Source organism: Bombina bombina, chromosome 5 (assembly GCF_027579735.1).
Source record: "Bombina bombina isolate aBomBom1 chromosome 5, aBomBom1.pri, whole genome shotgun sequence".
Classification (NCBI taxonomy): Eukaryota; Metazoa; Chordata; class Amphibia; order Anura; family Bombinatoridae; genus Bombina; species Bombina bombina.
Window position 1 is genome coordinate 731,456,102 of NC_069503.1, and position 23,041 is coordinate 731,479,142.

Here is a 23,041-nt window from a genome sequence, read left to right on the forward strand (position 1 = left end):
TTTTGACGAAAAAAAAACGTCAAAAAATGACGCAACTTCCGGCGACACGTATGACGCCGGAAACAGAAAAAATGTTTTGCGCCAAAAAAGTCCGCGCCAAGAATGACGCAATAAAATGAAGCATTTTCAGCCCCCGCGAGCCTAACCGCCCACAGGGAAAAAGTCAAATTTTTTAAGGTAAGAAAAAATGATTGAAACAAATGCATTTATCCCAAGTATGAAACTGACTGTCTGAAAATAAGGAATGTTGAACATCCTGAGTCAAGGCAAATAAATGTTTGAATACATATATTTAGAACTTTATAAAAAAGTGCCTAACCATAGCTTAGAGTGTCACAGAAAATAAGCTTACTTACTTACCCCAGGACACTCATCTACATGTTGTAGAAAGCCAAACCAGTACTGAAACGAAAATCAGCAGAGGTAATGGTATATATATATGAGTATATCGTCGATCTGAAAAGGGAGGTAAGAGATGAATCTCTATGACCGATAACAGAGAACCTATGAAATAGACCCCGTAGAAGGAGATCATTGCATTCAAATAGGCAATACTCTCCTCACATCCCTCTGACATTCACTGCACGCTGAGAGGAAAACCGGGCTCCAACCTACTGCGGAGCGCATATCAACGTAGAATCTAGCACAAACTTACTTCACCACCTCCATAGGAGGCAAAGTTTGTAAAACTGAATTGTGGGTGTGGTGAGGGGTGTATTTATAGGCATTTTAAGGTTTGGGAAACTTTGCCCCTCCTGGTAGGAATGTATATCCCATACGTCACTAGCTCATGGACTCTTGCTAATTACATGAAAGAAATAAACTTTTGATTGAAGATATAAAAACTACAAATCTAACACCACATTCACTTTACCCTCCCGTGGAGATGCTACTTGTTAGAGCGGCAAAGAGAATGACTGGGGGGGCGGAGCCAGAGGGGGAGCTATGTGGACAGCTCTGCTGTGTGCTCTCTTTGCCACTTCCTGTAGGGAATGAGAATATCCCACAAGGATGAATCCGTGGACTGGATACACCTTGCAAGAGAAGACACACTGAGTAATCTTACTCAAGCTTTCAATGTTAGGGCAGCATTAAATACTTGGGAGGCGCAGTGAGGATACTACCCCACAAGTTCCCAATTGCTTAAAATCCACCACTGCTCTACTGAAGAGACTGACATGGACTACGGCTACACCCCAGGAGAAAGCAGAACAAACTTGCACTGCTGAAAAATAAAATCTTGATTGAAGAATCTTCTTCCAGACACCTAAACTTTACCACCTCCTTGCTCTGAACCTAGGCAACTGACTGGGGTTGGAGGGAGGTGATATTTAACAGCTTTGCTGTGTTGCTCTTTGCCTCCTCCTGCTGGCCAGGAGTGATATTCCCAATAGTAATTATAGATCCGTGGACTCATCGTGTCATTAGAAAGAAAACCTCTACTTTGACATAGTCTTATCCCATAAGAATTGGCGATTGATCTCTTAACCCCTTAATGACCACAGCACTTTTCCATTTTCTGACCGTTTGGGACCAAGGCTATTTTTACATTTCTGTGGTGTTTGTGTTTAGCTGTAATTTTACTCTTACTCATTTACTGTACCCACACATATTATATACTGTTTTTCTCGCCATTAAATGGACTTTCTAAAGATACCATTATTTTCATCATATCTTATAATTTACTATAAAAAAATTTATAAAATATGAGGAAAAAATGGAAAAAAACACACTTTTTCTAACTTTGACCCCCAAAATCTGTTACACATCTGCAACCACCAAAAAACACTCATGCTAAATAGTTTCCAAATTTTGTCCTGAGTTTAGAAATACCCAATGTTTACATGTTCTTTGCTTTTTTTTGCAAGTTATAGGGCAATAAATACAAGAAGCACTTTGCTATTTCCAAACCACTTGTTTTCAAACTTAGCGCTAGTTACATTGGAACACTGATATCTTCCAGGAATCCCTGAATATCCCTTGACATGTATATATTTTTTTTTAGAAGACATCCCAAAGTATTGATCTAGGCCCATTTTGGTATATTTCATGCCACCATTTCACCGCCAAATGCGATCAAATAAAAAAAATTGTTCACTTTTTCACACATTTTGTTACAAACTTTAGGTTTCTCACTGAATTTACAAACAGCTCGTGCAATTATGGCACAAATGGTTGTAAATGCTTCTCTGGAATCCCCTTTTTTCATAAATAGCAGACATATATGGATTTGGTGTTGCTTTTTGGTAATTAGAAGGCCGCTAAATGCCACTGCGCACCACACGTGTATTATGCCCAGCAATGAAGGGGTTAATTAGGGAGCATCTAGGGAGCTTGTAGGGTTAATTTTAGCTTTATTGTAGTGTAGTAGACAACCCTAAGTATTGATCTAGGCCCATTTTGGTATATTTCATGCCACCATTTCAACGCCAAATGCGATTAAATAAAAAAAGTAAAATTTTTCACAATTTTAGGTTTCTCACTGAAATCATTTACAAACAGCTTGTGCAATTATGGCACAAATGGTTGTAAATGCTTCTCTGGGATCCCCTTTGTTGAGAAATAGCAGACATACATGGCTTTGGCGTTGCTTTTTGGTAATTAGAAGGCCGCTAAATGCCGCTGCGCATCACACGTGTATTATGGCTAGCAGTGAAGGGGTTAATTAGGTAGCATGTAGGGAGCTTGCAGGGTTAATTTTAGCTTTAGTGTAGAGATCAGCCTCCCACCTGACACATTACACCCCCTGATCCCTCCCAAACAGCTCTCTTCCCTCTCCCACCCCACAGTTGTCCCCGCCATGTTAAGTACTGGCAGAAAGTCTGCCAGTACTAAAAAAAAAAAGCTATCCTTGATAAAAAATAAATAATAATAAAAAAAGGCATATTTACATATGCTGCTCTGGAGGATCCCCCCTTAGCCCCCAACTTCCCTGATACCCCCCAAACAGCTCTTTACCCATCCCCCTCTAACTTATTAGTAGCCATCTTTGGTACTGGCAGCTGTCTGCCAGTACCCAGTTTATAGTAAAAACAGAATTTATACTTACCTGATAAATTACTTTCTCAAACGGTGTGTCCGGTCCACGGCGTCATCCTTACTTGTGGGATATTCTCTTCCCCAACAGGAAATGGCAAAGAGTCCCAGCAAAGCTGGTCACATGATCCCTCCTAGGCTCCGCCCACCCCAGTCATTCGACCGACGGACAGGAGGAAATATATATAGGAGAAATCATATGATACCGTGGTGACTGTAGTTAGAGAAAAACAGAATTTATGTTTACCTGATAAATTACTTTCTCCAACGGTGTGTCCGGTCCACGGCGTCATCCTTACTTGTGGGATATTCTCTTCCCCAACAGGAAATGGCAAAGAGCCCAGCAAAGCTGGTCACATGATCCCTCCTAGGCTCCGCCTACCCCAGTCATTCGACCGACGTTAAGGAGGAATATTTGCATAGGAGAAACCATATGATACCGTGGTGACTGTAGTTAAAGAAAATAAATTATCAGACCTGATTAAAAAACCAGGGCGGGCCGTGGACCGGACACACCGTTGGAGAAAGTAATTTATCAGGTAAACATAAATTCTGTTTTCTCCAACATAGGTGTGTCCGGTCCACGGCGTCATCCTTACTTGTGGGAACCAATACCAAAGCTTTAGGACACGGATGAAGGGAGGGAGCAAATCAGGTCACCTAAATGGAAGGCACCACGGCTTGCAAAACCTTTCTCCCAAAAATAGCCTCAGAAGAAGCAAAAGCATCAAACTTGTAAAATTTGGTAAAAGTGTGCAGTGAAGACCAAGTCGCTGCCCTACATATCTGATCAACAGAAGCCTCGTTCTTGAAGGCCCATGTGGAAGCCACAGCCCTAGTGGAATGAGCTGTGATTCTTTCAGGAGGCTGCCGTCCGGCAGTCTCGTAAGCCAATCTGATGATGCTTTTAATCCAAAAAGAGAGAGAGGTAGAAGTTGCTTTTTGACCTCTCCTTTTACCAGAATAAACAACAAACAAGGAAGATGTTTGTCTAAAATCCTTTGTAGCATCTAAATAGAATTTTAGAGCGCGAACATCCAAATTGTGCAACAAACGTTCCTTCTTCGAAACTGGTTTCGGACACAGAGAAGGCACGACTATCTCCTGGTTAATGTTTTTGTTAGAAACAACTTTTGGAAGAAAACCAGGTTTAGTACATAAAACCACCTTATCTGCATGGAACACCAGATAAGGAGGAGAACACTGCAGAGCAGATAATTCTGAAACTCTTCTAGCAGAAGAAATTGCAACCAAAAACAAAACTTTCCAAGATAATAACTTAATATCAACGGAATGTAAGGGTTCAAACGGAACCCCCTGAAGAACTGAAAGAACTAAGTTGAGACTCCAAGGAGGAGTCAAAGGTTTGTAAACAGGCTTGATTCTAACCAGAGCCTGAACAAAGGCTTGAACATCTGGCACAGCTGCCAGCTTTTTGTGAAGTAACACAGACAAGGCAGAAATCTGTCCCTTCAAGGAACTTGCAGATAATCCTTTTTCTAATCCTTCTTGAAGGAAGGATAGAATCTTAGGAATCTTAACCTTGTCCCAAGGGAATCCTTTAGATTCACACCAACAGATATATTTTTTCCAAATTTTGTGGTAAATTTTTCTAGTTACAGGCTTTCTGGCCTGAACAAGAGTATCAATAACAGAATCTGAGAACCCTCGCTTTGATAAGATCAAGCGTTCAATCTCCAAGCGGTCAGCTGGAGTGAGACCAGATTCGGATGTTCGAACGGACCTTGAACAAGAAGGTCTCGTCTCAAAGGTAGCTTCCATGGTGGAGCCGATGACATATTCACCAGATCTGCATACCAAGTCCTGCGTGGCCACGCAGGAGCTATCAAGATCACCGACGCCCTCTCCTGATTGATCCTGGCTACCAGCCTGGGGATGAGAGGAAACGGCGGGAATACATAAGCTAGTTTGAAGGTCCAAGGTGCTACTAGTGCATCTACTAGAGTCGCCTTGGGATCCCTGGATCTGGACCCGTAGCAAGGAACCTTGAAGTTCTGACGAGAGGCCATCAGATCCATGTCTGGAATGCCCCACAGTTGAGTGATTTGGGCAAAGATTTCCGGATGGAGTTCCCACTCCCCCGGATGCAATGTCTGACGACTCAGAAAATCCGCTTCCCAATTTTCCACTCCTGGGATGTGGATTGCAGACAGGTGGCAGGAGCGAGTCTCCGCCCATTGAATGATTTTGGTCACTTCTTCCATCGCCAGGGAACTCCTTGTTCCCCCCTGATGGTTGATGTACGCAACAGTCGTCATGTTGTCTGATTGAAACCGTATGAACTTGGCCCTCGCTAGCTGAGGCCAAGCCTTGAGAGCATTGAATATCGCTCTCAGTTCCAGAATATTTATCGGTAGAAGAGATTCTTCCCGAGACCAAAGACCCTGAGCTTTCAGGGATCCCCAGACCGCGCCCCAGCCCATCAGACTGGCGTCGGTCGTGACAATGACCCACTCTGGTCTGCGGAAGGTCATCCCTTGTGACAGGTTGTCCGGGGACAGCCACCAACGGAGTGAGTCTCTGGTCCTCTGATTTACTTGTATCTTCGGAGACAAGTCTGTATAGTCCCCATTCCACTGACTGAGCATGCACAGTTGTAATGGTCTTAGATGAATGCGCGCAAAAGGAACTATGTCCATTGCCGCTACCATCAAACCTATTACTTCCATGCACTGCGCTATGGAAGGAAGAGGAACGGAATGAAGTGTTTGACAAGAGTTTAGAAGTTTTGTTTTTCTGGCCTCTGTCAGAAAAATCCTCATTTCTAAGGAGTCTATTATTGTTCCCAAGAAGGGAACTCTTGTCGACGGAGATAGAGAACTCTTTTCCACGTTCACTTTCCATCCGTGAGATCTGAGAAAGGCCAGGACTATGTCCGTGTGAGCCTTTGCTTGAGGAAGGGACGACGCTTGAATCAGAATGTCGTCCAAGTAAGGTACTACTGCAATGCCCCTTGGTCTTAGCACCGCTAGAAGGGACCCTAGTACCTTTGTGAAAATCCTTGGAGCAGTGGCTAATCCGAAAGGAAGCGCCACAAACTGGTAATGCTTGTCCAGGAATGCGAACCTTAGGAACCGATGATGTTCCTTGTGGATAGGAATATGTAGATACGCATCCTTTAAAACCACCGTGGTCATGAATTGACCTTCCTGGATGGAAGGAAGAATTGTTCGAATGGTTTCCATTTTGAACGATGGAACCTTGAGAAACTTGTTTAAGATCTTGAGATCTAAGATTGGTCTGAACGTTCCCTCTTTTTTGGGAACTATGAACAGATTGGAGTAGAACCCCATCCCTTGTTCTCCTAATGGAACAGGATGAATCACTCCCATTTTTAACAGGTCTTCTACACAATGTAAGAATGCCTGTCTTTTTATGTGGTCTGAAGACAACTGAGACCTGTGGAACCTCCCCCTTGGGGGAAGCCCCTTGAATTCCAGAAGACAACCTTGGGAGACTATTTCTAGTGCCCAAGGATCCAGAACATCTCTTGCCCAAGCCTGAGCAAAGAGAGAGAGTCTGCCCCCCACCAGATCCGGTCCCGGATCGGGGGCCAACATTTCATGCTGTCTTGGTAGCAGTGGCAGGTTTCTTGGCCTGCTTTCCCTTGTTCCAGCCTTGCATTGGTCTCCAAGCTGGCTTGGCTTGAGAAGTATTACCCTCTTGCTTAGAGGACGTAGCACTTTGGGCTGGTCCGTTTCTACGAAAGGGACGAAAATTAGGTTTATTTTTGGCCTTGAAAGACCGATCCTGAGGAAGGGCGTGGCCCTTACCCCCAGTGATATCAGAGATAATCTCTTTCAAGTCAGGGCCAAACAGCGTTTTCCCCTTGAAAGGAATGTTAAGTAGTTTGTTCTTGGAAGACGCATCAGCTGACCAAGATTTCAACCAAAGCGCTCTGCGCGCCACAATAGCAAACCCAGAATTCTTAGCCGCTAACCTAGCCAATTGCAAAGTGGCGTCTAGGGTGAAAGAATTAGCCAATTTGAGAGCACGGATTCTGTCCATAATCTCCTCATAAGGAGGAGAATCACTATCGACCGCCTTTACTAGCTCATCGAACCAGAAACACGCGGCTGTAGTGACAGGGACAATGCATGAAATTGGTTATAGAAGGTAACCCTGCTGAACAAACATCTTTTTAAGTAAACCTTCTAATTTTTTATCCATAGGATCTTTGAAAGCACAACTATCTTCTATGGGTATAGTGGTGCGTTTGTTTAAAGTGGAAACCGCTCCCTCGACCTTGGGGACTGTCTGCCATAAGTCCTTTCTGGGGTCGACCATAGGAAACAATTTTTTAAATATGGGGGGAGGGACGAAAGGTATACCGGGCCTTTCCCATTCTTTATTTACAATGTCCGCCACCCGCTTGGGTATAGGAAAAGCTTCTGGGAGCCCCGGGACCTCTAGGAACTTGTCCATTTTACATAGTTTCTCTGGGATGATCAAATTCTCACAATCATCCAGAGTGGATAATACCTCCTTAAGCAGAGCGCGGAGATGTTCCAACTTAAATTTAAATGTAATCACATCGGGTTCAGCTTGTTGAGAAATTTTCCCTGAATCTGAAATTTCTCCCTCAGACAAAACCTCCCTGGCCCCATCAGACTGGTGCAGGGGCATTTCAGAACCATTATCATCAGCGTCGTCATGCTCTTCAGTATCTAAAACAGAGCAGTCGCGCTTACGCTGATAAGTGGGCATTTTGGCTAAAATGTTCTTGATAGAATTATCCATTACAGCCGTTAATTGTTGCATAGTAAGGAGTATTGGCGCGCTAGATGTACTAGGGGCCTCCTGAGTGGGCAAGACTCGTGTAGACATAGGAGGGAATGATGCAGTACCATGCTTACTCCCCTCACTTGAGGAATCATCTTGGGCATCATTTTCATTGTCACATAAATCACATTTATTTAAATGAGAAGGAACCCTGGCTTCCCCACATTCAGAACACAGTCTATCTGTGTTAAACAGGCATAAACTTGATAACAAAGTACAAAAAACGTTTTAAAATAAAACCGTTACTGTCACTTTAAATTTTAAACTGAACACACTTTATTACTGCAATTGCGAAAAAATATGAAGGAATTGTTCAAAATTCACCAAAATTTCACCACAGTGTCTTAAAGCCTTAAAAGTATTGCACACCAAATTTGGAAGCTTTAACCCTTAAAATAACGGAACCGGAGCCGTTTTTAACTTTAACCCCTTTACAGTCCCTGGTATCTGCTTTGCTGAGACCCAACCAAGCCCAAAGGGGAATACGATACCAAATGACGCCTTCAGAAAGCCTTTTCTATGTATCAGAGCTCCTCACACATGCGACTGCATGTCATGCCTCTCAAAAACAAGTGCGCAATACCGGCGCGAAAATGAGGCTCTGCCTATGATTAGGGAAAGCCCCTAAAGAATAAGGTGTCTAAAACAGTGCCTGCCGATATAATTTTACCAAAATACCCAGATTAAATGATTCCTCAAGGCTAAATATGTGTAATATATGAATCGATTTAGCCCAGAAAAAGTCTACAGTCTTAATAAGCCCTTGTGAAGCCCTTATTTACTATCTTAATAAACATGGCTTACCGGATCCCATAGGGAAAATGACAGCTTCCAGCATTACATCGTCTTGTTAGAATGTGTCATACCTCAAGCAGCAAGAGACTGCTCACTGTTCCCCCAACTGAAGTTAATTCCTCTCAACAGTCCTGTGTGGAACAGCCATGGATTTTAGTAACGGTTGCTAAAATCATTTTCCTCATACAAACAGAAATCTTCATCTCTTTTCTGTTTCAGAGTAAATAGTACATACCAGCACTATTTTAAAATAACAAACTCTTGATTGAATAATAAAAACTACAGTTAAACACTAAAAAACTCTAAGCCATCTCCGTGGAGATGTTGCCTGTACAACGGCAAAGAGAATGACTGGGGTAGGCGGAGCCTAGGAGGGATCATGTGACCAGCTTTGCTGGGCTCTTTGCCATTTCCTGTTGGGGAAGAGAATATCCCACAAGTAAGGATGACGCCGTGGACCGGACACACCTATGTTGGAGAAATAATTCATCAGACCTGATTAAAAAAAACCAGGGCGGGCCGTGGACCGGACACACCGTTGGAGAAAGTAATTTATCAGGTAAGCATAAATTCTGTTTTCTCCAACATTGGTGTGTCCGGTCCACGGCGTCATCCTTACTTGTGGGAACCAATACCAAAGCTTTAGGACACGGATGAAGGGAGGGAGCAAATCAGGTCACCTAAACGGAAGGCACCACAGCTTGCAAAACCTTTCTCCCAAAAATAGCCTCCGAAGAAGCAAAAGTATCAAATTTGTAAAATTTGGCAAAAGTGTGCAGTGAAGACCAAGTCGCTGCCTTACATATATGATCAACAGAAGCCTCGTTCTTGAAGGCCCATGTGGAAGCCACAGCCCTAGTGGAGTGAGCTGTGATTCGTTCAGGAGGCTGCCATCCGGCAGTCTCATAAGCCAAACGGATAATGTTTTTAAGCCAAAAGGAAAGAGGTGGAAGTCGCTTTTTGACCTCTCCTTTTACCAGAATAAACAACAAACAAGGATGATGTTTGTCTGAAATCTTTAGTAGCCTCTAAATAGAATTTTAGAGCACGGACAACATCCAAATTGTGTAACAAACGCTCCTTCTTTGAAACTGGATTCGGACACAAAGAAGGTACAACTATCTCCTGGTTAATATTTTTGTTAGAAACAACTTTAGGAAGAAAACCAGGCTTAGTACGCAAAACCACCTTATCTGCATGGAACACCAGATAAGGAGGAGAACACTGCAGAGCAGATAACTCTGAAACTCTTCTAGCAGAAGAGATTGCAACCAAAAACAAAACTTTCCAAGATAGTAACTTAATATCTACGGAATGTAAGGGTTCAAACGGAACCCCTTGAAGAACTGAAAGAACTAGATTTAAACTCCAGGGAGGAGTCAAAGGTCTGTAAACAGGCTTGATCCTAACCAGAGCCTGAACAAATGCTTGAACATCTGGCATAGCTGCCAGTCGTTTGTGTAGTAAGACAGATAAAGCAGAAATCTGTCCCTTTAGAGAACTTGCAGATAATCCTTTCTCCAAACCTTCTTGTAGAAAGGATAGAATCTTAGGAATCTTTATCTTGTTCCATGGCAATCCTTTGGATTCACACCAACAGATATATTTTTTCCATATTTTATGGTAAATTTTTCTAGTTACAGGCTTTCTAGCCTGAATCAGAGTATCTATAACAGAATCTGAAAACCCACGCTTTGATAAAATCAAGCATTCAATCTCCAAGCCGTCAGCTGGAGAGAAACCAGATTCGGATGTTCGAACGGACCTTGAACAAGAAGGTCCTGTCTCAAAGGTAGCTTCCATGGTGGAGCCGATGACATATTCACCAGGTCTGCATACCAAGTCCTGCGTGGCCACGCAGGAGCTATCAAGATCACCGAAGCCCTCTCCTGATTGATCCTGGCTACCAGCCTGGGATGAGAGGAAACGGTGGGAATACATAAGCTAGGTTGAAGGTCCAAGGTGCTACTAGTGCATCTACTAGAGTCGCCTTGGGATCCCTGGATCTGGACCCGTAGCAAGGAACCTTGAAGTTCTGACGAGACGCCATCAGATCCATGTCTGGAATGCCCCATAATTGAGTTATTTGGGCAAAGATTTCGGGATGGAGTTCCCACCCCCCCGGATGGAATGTCTGACGACTCAGAAAATCCGCTTCCCAATTTTCCACTCCTGGGATGTGGATCGCAGACAAGTGGCAGGAGTGATCCTCCGCCCATTGAATTATTTTGGTCACTTCTTCCATCGCCAGGGAACTCCTTGTTCCCCCCTGATGATTGATATATGCAACAGTCATCATGTTGTCTGATTGAAACCTTATGAATTTGGCCTTTGCTAGTTGAGGCCAAGCTTTGAGAGCATTGAATATCGCTCTCAGTTCCAGAATGTTTATCGGGAGAAGAGATTCTTCCCGAGACCATAGACCCTGAGCTTTCAGGGGTTCCCAGACCGCGCCCCAGCCCACCAGGCTGGCGTCGGTCGTGACAATGACCCACTCTGGTCTGCGGAAGCTCATTCCCTGTGACAGATTGTCCAGGGTCAGCCACCAACGGAGTGAATCTCTGGTCTTTTGATCTACTTGAATCGTCGGAGACAAGTCTGTATAATCCCCATTCCACTGTCTGAGCATGCACAGTTGTAATGGTCTTAGATGAATTCTTGCAAAAGGAACTATGTCCATTGTTGCAACCATCAATCCTATTACTTCCATGCACTGCGCTATGGAAGGACGAAGAACAGAATGAAGTACTTGACAAGAGCTTAGAATTTTTGATTTTCTGACCTCTGTCAGAAAAATCCTCATTTCTAAGGAATCTATTATTGTTCCCAAGAAGGGAACTCTTGTTGACGGGGACAGAGAACTTTTTTCTTTGTTCACCTTCCATCCATGAGATCTGAGAAAGGCTAGGACGATGTCCGTATGAGCCTTTGCTTTTGACAGAGACGACGCTTGAATCAGGATGTCGTCCAAGTAAGGTACTACTGCAATGCCCCTTGGTCTTAGAACCGCTAGAAGGGACCCTAGTACCTTTGTGAAAATCCTTGGAGCAGTGGCTAATCCGAATGGAAGTGCCACAAACTGGTAATGCTTGTCCAGAAAAGCGAACCTTAGGAACTGATGATGTTCCTTGTGGATAGGAATATGTAGGTACGCATCCTTTAAATCCACGGTAGTCATAAATTGATTTTCCTGGATGGAAGGAAGAATAGTTCGAATGGTTTCCATCTTGAACGATGGAACCTTGAGAAACTTGTTTAAGATCTTGAGATCTAAGATTGGTCTGAACGTTCCCTCTTTTTTGGGAACTATGAACAGATTGGAGTAGAACCCCATCCCTTGTTCTCTTAATGGAACAGGATGAATCACTCCCATTTTTAACAGGTCTTCTACACAATGTAAGAACGCCTGTCTTTTTATGTGGTCTAAAGACAACTGAGACCTGTGGAACCTCCCCCTTGGGGGAAGTCCCTTGAATTCCAGAAGATAACCTTGGGAGACTATTTCTAGCGCCCAAGGATCCAGAACATCTCTTGCCCAAGCCTGAGCGAAGAGAGAGAGTCTGCCCCCACCAGATCCGGTCCCGGATCGGGGGCCAACATTTCATGCTGTCTTGGTAGCAGTGGCAGGTTTCTTGGCCTGCTTTCCCTTGTTCCAGCCTTGCATTGGTCTCCAAGCTGGCTTGGCTTGAGAAGTATTACCCTCTTGCTTAGAGGACGTAGCACTTTGGGCTGGTCCGTTTTTACGAAAGGGACGAAAATTAGGTCTATTTTTTGCCTTGAAAGGCCGATCCTGAGGAAGGGCGTGGCCCTTACCCCCAGTGATATCAGAGATAATCTCTTTCAAGTCAGGGCCAAACAGCGTTTTCCCCTTGAAAGGAATGTTTAGTAGCTTGTTCTTGGAAGACGCATCAGCCGACCAAGATTTCAACCAAAGCGCTCTGCGCGCCACAATAGCAAACCCAGAATTCTTAGCCGCTAACCTAGCCAATTGCAAAGTGGCGTCTAGGGTGAAAGAATTAGCCAATTTGAGAGCATTGATTCTGTCCATAATCTCCTCATAAGGAGGAGAATCACTATCGAGCGCCCTTATCAGCTCATCGAACCAGAAACATGCGGCTGTAGCGACAGGGACAATGCATGAAATTGGTTGTAGAAGGTAACCCTGCTGAACAAACATTTTTTTAAGCAAACCTTCTAATTTTTTATCCATAGGATCTTTGAAAGCACAACTATCCTCTATGGGTATAGTGGTGCGTTTGTTTAAAGTGGAAACCGCTCCCTCGACCTTGGGGACTGTCTGCCATAAGTCCTTTCTGGGGTCGACCATAGGAAACAATTTTTTAAATATGGGGGGAGGGACGAAAGGAATACCGGGCCTTTCCCATTCTTTATTAACAATGTCCGCCACCCGCTTGGGTATAGGAAAAGCTTCTGGGAGCCCCGGCACCTCTAGGAACTTGTCCATTTTACATAGTTTCTCTGGGATGACCAACTTTTCACAATCATCCAGAGTGGATAATACCTCCTTAAGCAGAATGCGGAGATGTTCCAACTTAAATTTAAATGCAATCACATCAGGTTCAGCCTGTTGAGAAATGTTCCCTGAATCAGTAATTTCTCCCTCAGACAAAACCTCCCTGGCCCCATCAGACTGGGTTAGGGGCCCTTCAGAGATATTAATATCAGCGTCGTCATGCTCTTCAGTATCTAAAACAGAGCAGCCACGCTTACGCTGACAAGGGTTCATTTTGGCTAAAATGTTTTTGACAGAATTATCCATTACAGCCGTTAATTGTTGCATAGTAAGGAGTATTGGCGCGCTAGATGTACTAGGGGCCTCCTGAGTGGGCAAGACTCGTGTAGACGAAGGAGGGAATGATGCAGTACCATGCTTACTCCCCTCACTTGAGGAATCATCTTGGGCATCATTGTCATTATCACATAAATCACATTTATTTATATGAATAGGAATTCTGGCTTCCCCACATTCAGAACACAGTCTATCTGGTAGTTCAGACATGTTAAACAGGCATAAACTTGATAACAAAGTACAAAAACGTTTTAAAATAAAACCGTTACTGTCACTTTAAATTTTAAACTGAACACACTTTATTACTGCAATTGCGAAAAAACATTCACCACAGTGTCTTAAAGCCTTAAAAGTATTGCACACCAAATTTGGAAGCTTTAACCCTTAAAATAACGGAACCGGAGCAGTTTTAAGCTTTAACCCCTTTACAGTCCCTGGTATCTGCTTTGCTGAGACCCAACCAAGCCCAAAGGGGAATACGATACCAAATGACGCCTTCAGAAAGTCTTTTCTAAGTATCAGAGCTCCTCTCACATGCGACTGCATGCCATGCCTCTCAAAAACAAGTGCGCCACACCGGCGCGAAAATGAGGCTCTGCTTAAGCTTTGGGAAAGCCCCTAAGGAATAAGGTGTCTAATACAGTGCCTGCCGATATTATTATATCAAAATACCCAGATAAAATGATTCCTCAAGGCTAAATATGTGTTAATAATGAATCGATTTAGCCCAGAAAAAGTCTACAGTCTTAATAAGCCCTTGTGAAGCCCTTATTTACGATCGTAATAAACATGGCTTACCGGATCCCATAGGGAAAATGACAGCTTCCAGCATTACATCGTCTTGTTAGAATGTGTCATACCTCAAGCAGCAAGAGACTGCACACTGTTCCCCCAACTGAAGTTAATTGCTCTCAACAGTCCTGTGTGGAACAGCCATGGATTTTAGTTACGGTTGCTAAAATCATTTTCCTCATACAAACAGAAATCTTCATCTCTTTTCTGTTTCTGAGTAAATAGTACATACCAGCACTATTTCAAAATAACAAACTCTTGATTGAATAATAAAAACTACAGTTAAACACTAAAAAAACTCTAAGCCATCTCCGTGGAGATGTTGCCTGTACAACGGCAAAGAGAATGACTGGGGTAGGCGGAGCCTAGGAGGGATCATGTGACCAGCTTTGCTGGGCTCTTTGCCATTTCCTGTTGGGGAAGAGAATATCCCACAAGTAAGGATGACGCCGTGGACCGGACACACCTATGTTGGAGAAATATGTTTTTATTATTTTTTTTAAATAATTTCCTGTAGTGTAGCTTGCCCCCCCCCCCCCCCAAAAGACCAACCCACCACCCCTCCCAGATCTCTTAGATCGACATATATGTAAATATATTTGGCAATCACTGCCACTTTTCTTCCATCATTTTTCTGTAGTGTAGCGGTTCCCACCCGCTTCCTACCCCCACGCGCGCGCACCCGGCGTTCCCGCCCACGATCCCGCCCCCCTCCACATCATACGGCCCATCGATGGCCGCCCACCCGCCTCCCAGACTGGCTCCCACCCACCAACGAAACTGGCCATCGATGTCCGGTACAGAGAGGGCCACAGACTGGCTCTCTCTGCATCGGATGACCAAGGGGGGTTATTGCAGGATGCCTCGATGTTGAGGCATCACTGCAATAACCGGAAAGCAGCTGGAAGTGAGCAGGATCGCTTCCAGCTGCTTTCCAGACCAAGGACGTACGCCACACGTCCTCGGTCATTAACTGTATTTTTTTTGAGGACGTGTGGCGTACGTCCTTGGTTGTTAAGGGGTTAAAGGGACACTGAACCCAAATTTTTTCTTTTGTGATTCAGATAGAGCATGAGATTTTAAGCAACTTTCTAATTTACTCCTATTATCAAATGTTCTTTATTCTCTTGGTATCTTTATTTGAAATGCAAGAATGTAAGTTTAGATGCCAGGCCATTTTTGGTGAACAACCTAGTTTGTCCTTGCCGATTGGTGGATAAATTCATCCACCAATCAAAAACTGCTGTCCAGAGTTCTGAACCAAGAAATAAAGCTTAGATGCCTTCTTTTTCATATAAAGATAGCAATAGAATAAACAAAAATTGATAATAGGAGTAAATTAGAAAGCTGTTTAAAATGGCATGCTCTATCCAAATCATGAAAGGAACATTTTGGGTTCAGTGTCCCTTTGTCTAGCTTAAACGCTCACGATCACATGAGTCATATTAATTTGTTTTTTGTATAGATTATATAGATATGCTGTTAACGAGCTATCCCATAGCGGTAATGGATCTGTTGTGAAAACAATTTTTTTTTCCTTATGCCCATCGAATTAAACCTAGGTGATACCTTTTTATAACTGCGGCAACATAAGTCATCTCTCACTGTAAACATCACCCCCCTTTATATGTTAAGTATCCCCACAAGATGTTTGGCAAACCCCTTTATTTTTTAGAGTTGTTATGGGTTTGGTCTAGAATAAAAACTACATTTAAACACAAAAAAACTCTTAACCATCTCCGTGGAGATGTTGCCTGTGCAACGGCAAAGGGAATGACTGGGGTGGGCGGAGCCTAGGAGGGACTATATGGCCAGCTTTGCTGGGACTCTTTGCCATTTCCTGTTGGGGAAGAGATATCCCACAAGTAAGGATGACGCCGTGGACAGGACACACCAATGTTGGAGAAATCTACTGTATTTCCTGTTTAGCATCTCAGCCACATAGCTTCCCTATTTTCCCTACTTCAATATAACCCCATTAATGTTCATATACGACAAAGGTTAGATCCAAGAGAGGTCTGGTTTCATGATAAAAAGGTATAAAATAGAGACAAGTGTGAGAACTTGTTCTTATCTACCAAAAGTTCCTAGATACTAAGGCGGCAATGGGTTCAGTCCATGTTATATTCTTATGGTTAGTCCTATCTAAAGATGTATATGTATGAGGAAATGTTTCTATTAACTGTTGATCATTTGTAACTGTTCTATATACAAATATGGCCTATACTACAACTTGTACTTAATTTTACAATAACTTGTTTATGATTCCTCAAAATTTATTATAAAAAAAGTCAAATTAAAAGTGCTATTACTTGAAAAAAAAAAAAAAAAAAAGTACATTAATAAGTTCACAACAGTCCTTTTAAAGAAAACCCATATCAGCCGAGCCATAGAATGTTAGCAGCATTAAAAAAAAAAAAACACACAAAGTCAAATACATTTAAAAATTTTATACTTAAAAAATAAATCTAAACAAAGTTACAAAAATACCAACATCTACATGCACCGTATAAGGACAAACATTATGCACACAGAAGAGTTTTAAAAAAAGTTTAATATTCCAAAATGAGATTCTTTTGTAGAAGTTTGTTAAATACGTTGACATTTTGAATACTTTACTGCAACACTTGACATGACAACATTTATTAAAGTACAATATCACATTGAATAATCATGCAGTGTAAAAAGGTAAATGTGAAATCTATGTAGCTGTGTGAAGATTCTAATATTTAGCTTTGAGCACTGAGCTGCAGTGTTTGTATTTCAAAACCCACAGTTTCTATTCTCTTATTTTAGGTATATATTTCTAATAAGGTTTTTTACAAGCATGTCATTAGAAAAAAAAAATATCTGCTGGCAATTGCAGCCTTAACAAGGTTAAGACTATTTTCAACAGCAAGAAACTTTGAAATGCTTTCTTTCTGATTTATATATAAACATGTTTCAAGTGTAATAATTTAAAAATTATAAGAGCCCATTATGTCCAGAATCTTAGTAAGAGCCACCAATAAGAGAAGTGGGTGTTAACACAAAGCAAACTGCAGTATACTGAACAAAACACATATCAAGAAAATATAAGAAAAAAACAACCAAACACATAAGAGTAGTTTATTTATATGCCCATACATCTCACTATAGTCACAACTTCTACAGAACATGATTAATCCTGGTTTTGCTAGCAGATAGGACCAACAATTGCCATGTACTGGCTCTCTAGAAGCAATAAGGATAGGTTATATTTTTTCTGAATCTGATGCTGGGGGTAAAAATGATCCTATTAGTTTTTTTGGTTGTGTAGTTTTTCCATTTGTGTACATTCCACTGATATTTTCAGTAATCAGATTTAACTGTTGAATGATACAGTCAGTGGTGTATTATCAGAAAACTATAAATAATCTGTATTGACTTGGACCCTCCAACACCAAAAAAATATCTGATCAAGAATTAAAGGGACAGTCAACTCAATTTTTTATTGTTTAAAAAGAGATAATCCCTTTATTACCCATTCCCCAGTTTTGCGCAGCCAACATGGTTATATTAATATACCTTTCACCTCTGATTACCTTGTGTCTAAGCCTCTTTTGACAGCACCCTGATCATATAACTATTTATCATCAATTGACTTGCATTTTAGCTGTGTTGTGCAGAACCCACGGGCGTCAGCACACTTATCTATATGGCCCACATGAACGAGCAGTGTCCTGTTGTGAAAAGCAAATAAAGCATGCGATTTAGAGGCTGTCTATAGTGGCTTAGAAACAGGCAGAAATTTAAATGTTTGAATGTTATAAAGTATATTAATATAACAATATTGGTTGAGCAAAGTTGGGGAATGGATAGTAAAGGTTATCTATCTTTTTAAACAACAACAATTTTAGAGTTGACTGTCCCTTTAAACTGAATAAAAACACACACATAACTAATAAAAACACCATTTTAAATCAGTGTAAAAAGAAGCAGTTTTTTTTAATTACGCAATTTACATAAGCATTTAAACATAATAATAATAAAAAAGCAAACAATAGCAAACTTGCTTAAAAATTACATAATGTACCCGAAGTGGTAAAAACCATATACATATTTGCTGGTTTTAGGTTCTGAGCTTGCAATCCATAGAAACATGCCAACAGTCCATGTATTTTACGGTGCATAAAAGTGATCACGAAATTAACTGTAAAAAAAAAACAAAAAAAAAAACATTAAAAACCATATAGCAAGGTTATGTTCCATAGATGACAAACACTCTATGGTTAGTCTTAGGCACTTTTGACAAATCTAACATACATATGCACAATAAAATTTATTAAAGGTAGAGTAAACTCAAAATTAAACACATAGATTGGTTAGAGCTTTATTTAAAGCAAATTTGCTTATATTAATTTTTCTTCATTTACTTGGAATCCTTTATTAAACATTAATCCTAGGTGAGATCAGGAGCAGCTGCTAGAGAATGCTAGACATGTGCATGCTGCCAAGCTCCTATCAGCCTACCTATGTTTACTCTAACAAAGTATACCAAAAGAACAAAGCAAATGTGACAGAGCATGCAATGTTAAAAAGCATTTAAATTTACTTCTGTTTAAGTCATGACGTTTTAAAAATATGACCATGCCCCTTTAAGGAAATATTAAATAATAATTAGAATACATTTGAACCAAAGTCGAAAGAGAGACACAAATAGAATAGATGTAAACATGAACTATTGTGAATACAAATATACCCTTCGTTAGTGCTACATTTGTGCCACAAAAATCAATGTTAGTGCCTGTTTCATTTCAGAGATATTGCACATTAAATTTTAGCCCATGTGACCTCGATCTCCGTCCACTTTCCACACCATGTAATTAAATCATGAACATATGAGAAATAAGTCACCTGGCCACCAGGAACAGGCAAAGGCACCCCAAACATCCCTCCAACTTTAACTACCCTGAGCAGTTCAAGCAGAGGATAAGGAAAAGTAGAGAAATAAAAGGGGTAAAGAGGTGCCATAGTGTAGTCACACTACAGTATTTCAGGGCGGGTTTGTGGACTCGCTGCCAAGAAAGAAAATTTGTCAGGTAAGCATAAAACAAAATGTATGCTTACCTGATAAATTATTTTCTTTCCTGGCATGGAGAGAACACAAATCCACTCTAATTACTAGTGGGAATTCTGGCCACCAGCTGGGGGCAAAGAACACCCCATCAAAGCTCTAAGTATCCCTCCCACTTCCCATAATCCTCCAGTCATTCAGCCGAGGGAATACGGAAAGAAAAGAGGACACAAAGGGAATAGAGGTGTCTGAAGTTTAGAAAAAATTATAAATATAATAAGCCATCTTAATATAGATAAGGGCGGGTCGTGGACTCTCCATGCCAAGAAAGAAAATAATTTATCATGTAAACATAAATTTTGTTTTCTTTCCAATGGCATGGAGAGTCCATGAATCCATTCTAATTACTAGTGGGAACCAATACCCAAGCTAGAGGACACAGAATGGAAAGGGAGGGAGAAACAAGACAGGCAGACCTAAACTGAGGGTGCAACCGCTTGAAGAACCAATCTCCCAAAGGAAGCTTCAGCTGAGGCAAAAAACATTTGCTTTGAGAAAAAAACAAAAACATGTAAACGAGGAACAAGTGGCCGCTTGCAAATTTGCTCCACAGAAGCCTCCTTTTTAAAGGCCCAGGTAGAAGAAACAGCCCTAGTTGAATGAGCCGTAATCCTCACAGGAGGTTGTTGCAAGGCTGTCTCATAAGCCAACTGAAGGACACTCCTGAACCAAAAGGAAAGAGCAGTAGACATGATCTTCTGGCCATTACATTAGCCAGAACACATTACAAAAAGGGCAGAGAGTGACAGAAAAAAACTTTAGTAGCTTGGAGATAAGAATTTTAGAGCAGAAACTACATCCAGGTTGTGTAACAGGCGTTCTGAGGAGTAGACAGAACAAGAATTTCCTGATTGATATTGCGATCTGAAACCACCTTAGGTAGAAATCCCAATTTGGTAGGAAGAAACGCCTTATCCGCATGGAAAATAAGATAAGGGGGAATCACACTGTAGAGACGAAAGCTCTGAGACTCCAGGAGCAGAAGAAATAGCTAGTAAAAACAAAAACTTCCAAGGCAACAATTTAATATCGTCAAAAGGAGCCTGCTGAGAACCCGAGGAAGGCTCCAAGGAGGAGCAACAGATTTAAACAAAGACCTGATTCTGACCAGGGCCTGAAAAAGATTGAACAACTGGATAGTCGGCCAACTGTATATGTAACAGAAAGGACAGAAATCACAGAAATCTGACCCTTCAGGGAACAGACTGACAACAAACCCTTCTCCAGACTCTCCTGGAGAAACGTCAGAATACGGGGAACTCACTTTACGTCAACAAAAACCCAGAGATTTGTACTAGTAAAGGAATGTGCGCCAAACCTTATTGTATATCTTGCGAGATACTGGCTTACCAGCCTAAATCAAGATCTGTAATGTACCTTGCTAATGAAAAGATTTCGCTTGAACAAAGAATTGTTCAGGTATGGCGCCACCACAATTTGAGACCTGTCCACTGCTTTTAAAACCTTCCTCTGGTTTGCAGTACAAAACCTGAGCACTAAAAGAGTCCCTAGAACCTTCGTAAAGACCAAATTGCATCCTTGCAAATCTACTCCACAGAAGCTTCATTCTTGAATGCCCATGAGGAAGCAACAGCCCTCATGGAATGAACCGCAATCTTCTCAGGACCAGCAGTCTCATATGCAAAAACAAAAAAGACAGGCGAAAAAACCTTAGTTGCCTGTAGGTAAAACCTTAAAGCACGGACCACAACCAAATTGTGCAGAAACCGTTCCTTCAGAGAAACATGATTAGGATACAGGAAGGAAGAATATTCTCCTGATTGATTCAAATGTAGATTTGAACCCTGGACCTTCTGCTTGCAAGGTCAGTGAGCTAGCCACTAAGCCACAACCTTAAGAAGAAATCCAATTTAGTACTTAAAACTACCTTATCAGAATAAAAATAAGGTAATAGGACTTTTACTGCAATGCCGAGAGCTTTGACACTCTGCGAGCAGAGGAAAAAGCAACAAGAAATAAAACTTTCCTAGATAACATTTTAATATCTAAGGAATGCATAGGTTCGAAAGGAACCCCTTGAGAATTTCAAGAACTAAATTCAAACTCCATGAAGAAGTAACTGGTCTTAACACAGGTTTGATCCTAAATAAGGCCTGACCAAACGAATGTACGTCTGGAATGACCTCCAGACGAACCTGAAACCAAATAAACAAGACCGCTATGTCCTTCAGAAAATTCTAGGAATCCAATCCTTACTCCTTTTAAGAGTAGCCTTAGGATTCGCCCTAGAATAAAAATTCATGCCTTAACACGAGTAAATTTTTCATAGACACAGGCTTACGAGCCTGATTCATGGACTCAATGACCAATTCCTAATCCAAGCTTGTATAAAATAAAGCTTCCACTAGATAGCTTCAGGTAAAATATTTCCGGGTAAAAGAAGGAACCGTGACGTAGAAGGTCCTTCCTCCATGGACACTCCCAGGTGGAAGATGAGACATGTCCCCCAGGACAGTATACCAATACTGCTGACCACACCGGTGAAATGAAGATCACAGGCGCCCTCTCCTGCTTAGCTCGAGCCAAGGCTCTAGGAGAAAAATCAAATGGAGGAATTAAATATACAATATTGAAATTCCAAGGCAACGTCAAAGCGTCTATAAGAACAACCTGAGGGATCATTGACCTCAATCCGAACCTCAGGAACTAGACATTGTCGAAAAATCATGAAATTCAAATGCAACTGACCCCCTGAGATTCAGGCTGGAAAGGTACTCCCGTCGGAGCTCCCCCTCCCCTGGGAAAAAAGTCTGCCCACTTATGAAGACCGCCTTTTCTGGGAAGTGGGTCGTCGACAGACAGTAATTGTGGGTCTCAGCCCACTGAGCTATCTTGGCCAAGAGAACTTCAAGCTCCCCACAGATGAAGTAAAGTGTAACTTAAACCTGGCCGAAGGTAACTGAGGCGAGGTTAGGAGAGGATTGAAAGATTACTCTCGATCCTTAAAGTGACTATTGGAAGAACAAACTCCAATCAAGTCCATGTTTCCTGCTCTTAGAGAGCCCCAAACAGTTCCCCAGCCCAAAGGCTGACTGACTGTAGTCACATTCACTTTCACATTCAAGAGAACTTCAAAAGCAGGTTCTCTGGGAGCAAAGATCCAGAGACAACCTAAGTATTCTTAACAGAGAATTGAGGTAGAACAGCCAACTGAAAGTTCACTGCTGCTACCATCCCCAATTACCTCCCAGCACAAAGCTACTGATGTGACTGATATGCTAGGCAAGAATAAAAAAATTCCTGTATTCCTGACAACTGTCAACTTCACTGATGAGGAGACTAATATAGTTCTCCAAGCAAATTACCCTTGTAGTTGGAACTAAGTAACACTTTTCCAAAGTAACCTTCCATCCAGAAACCGTAGGAAAATTCGCGTAATTCTGCTCATTGAAAGGAAGGCGCCAGAATTAGAATGTTGACACTGTAATGATCCACAATCGGAGCACCACCCTGAGAAATCTCAGAACCCTCTTAGAAAAATCCGAAAACTGAGATAGTCCTTGTTGATGGGAACATGCATTTAGTATGCTTCCTTCAAATCCCCCGTGGTCTAAATTGACCCTCTTGGACCAAAGAAAGAGTGAAAAGAGATTCCATCTTGAAATACGGTCCTCTGAGAACCCTGTGTGGATTCTAAAATAGGTCTGAAGATTCCCTCCTTTGGAACCGTGGACAGATAGCATCCCCGA

At 41.8% G+C, this 23,041-nt stretch overlaps 1 protein-coding gene across 1 annotated transcript in view; it reads right to left on the reverse strand.

The window, feature by feature from the left end:
- Positions 1-16,671: 16,671 nt before the first annotated feature.
- Positions 16,672-23,041, reverse strand: part of DEK (DEK proto-oncogene) — a 302,150-nt gene continuing 295,780 nt past the window's right edge. Inside the window, exon 10 of the mRNA XM_053715840.1 lies at positions 16,672-18,407. Within this exon, the coding sequence (XP_053571815.1) occupies positions 18,396-18,407 (12 nt within the window). The 3' untranslated portion in view covers positions 16,672-18,395. The remainder of the gene's footprint in view (positions 18,408-23,041) is intronic.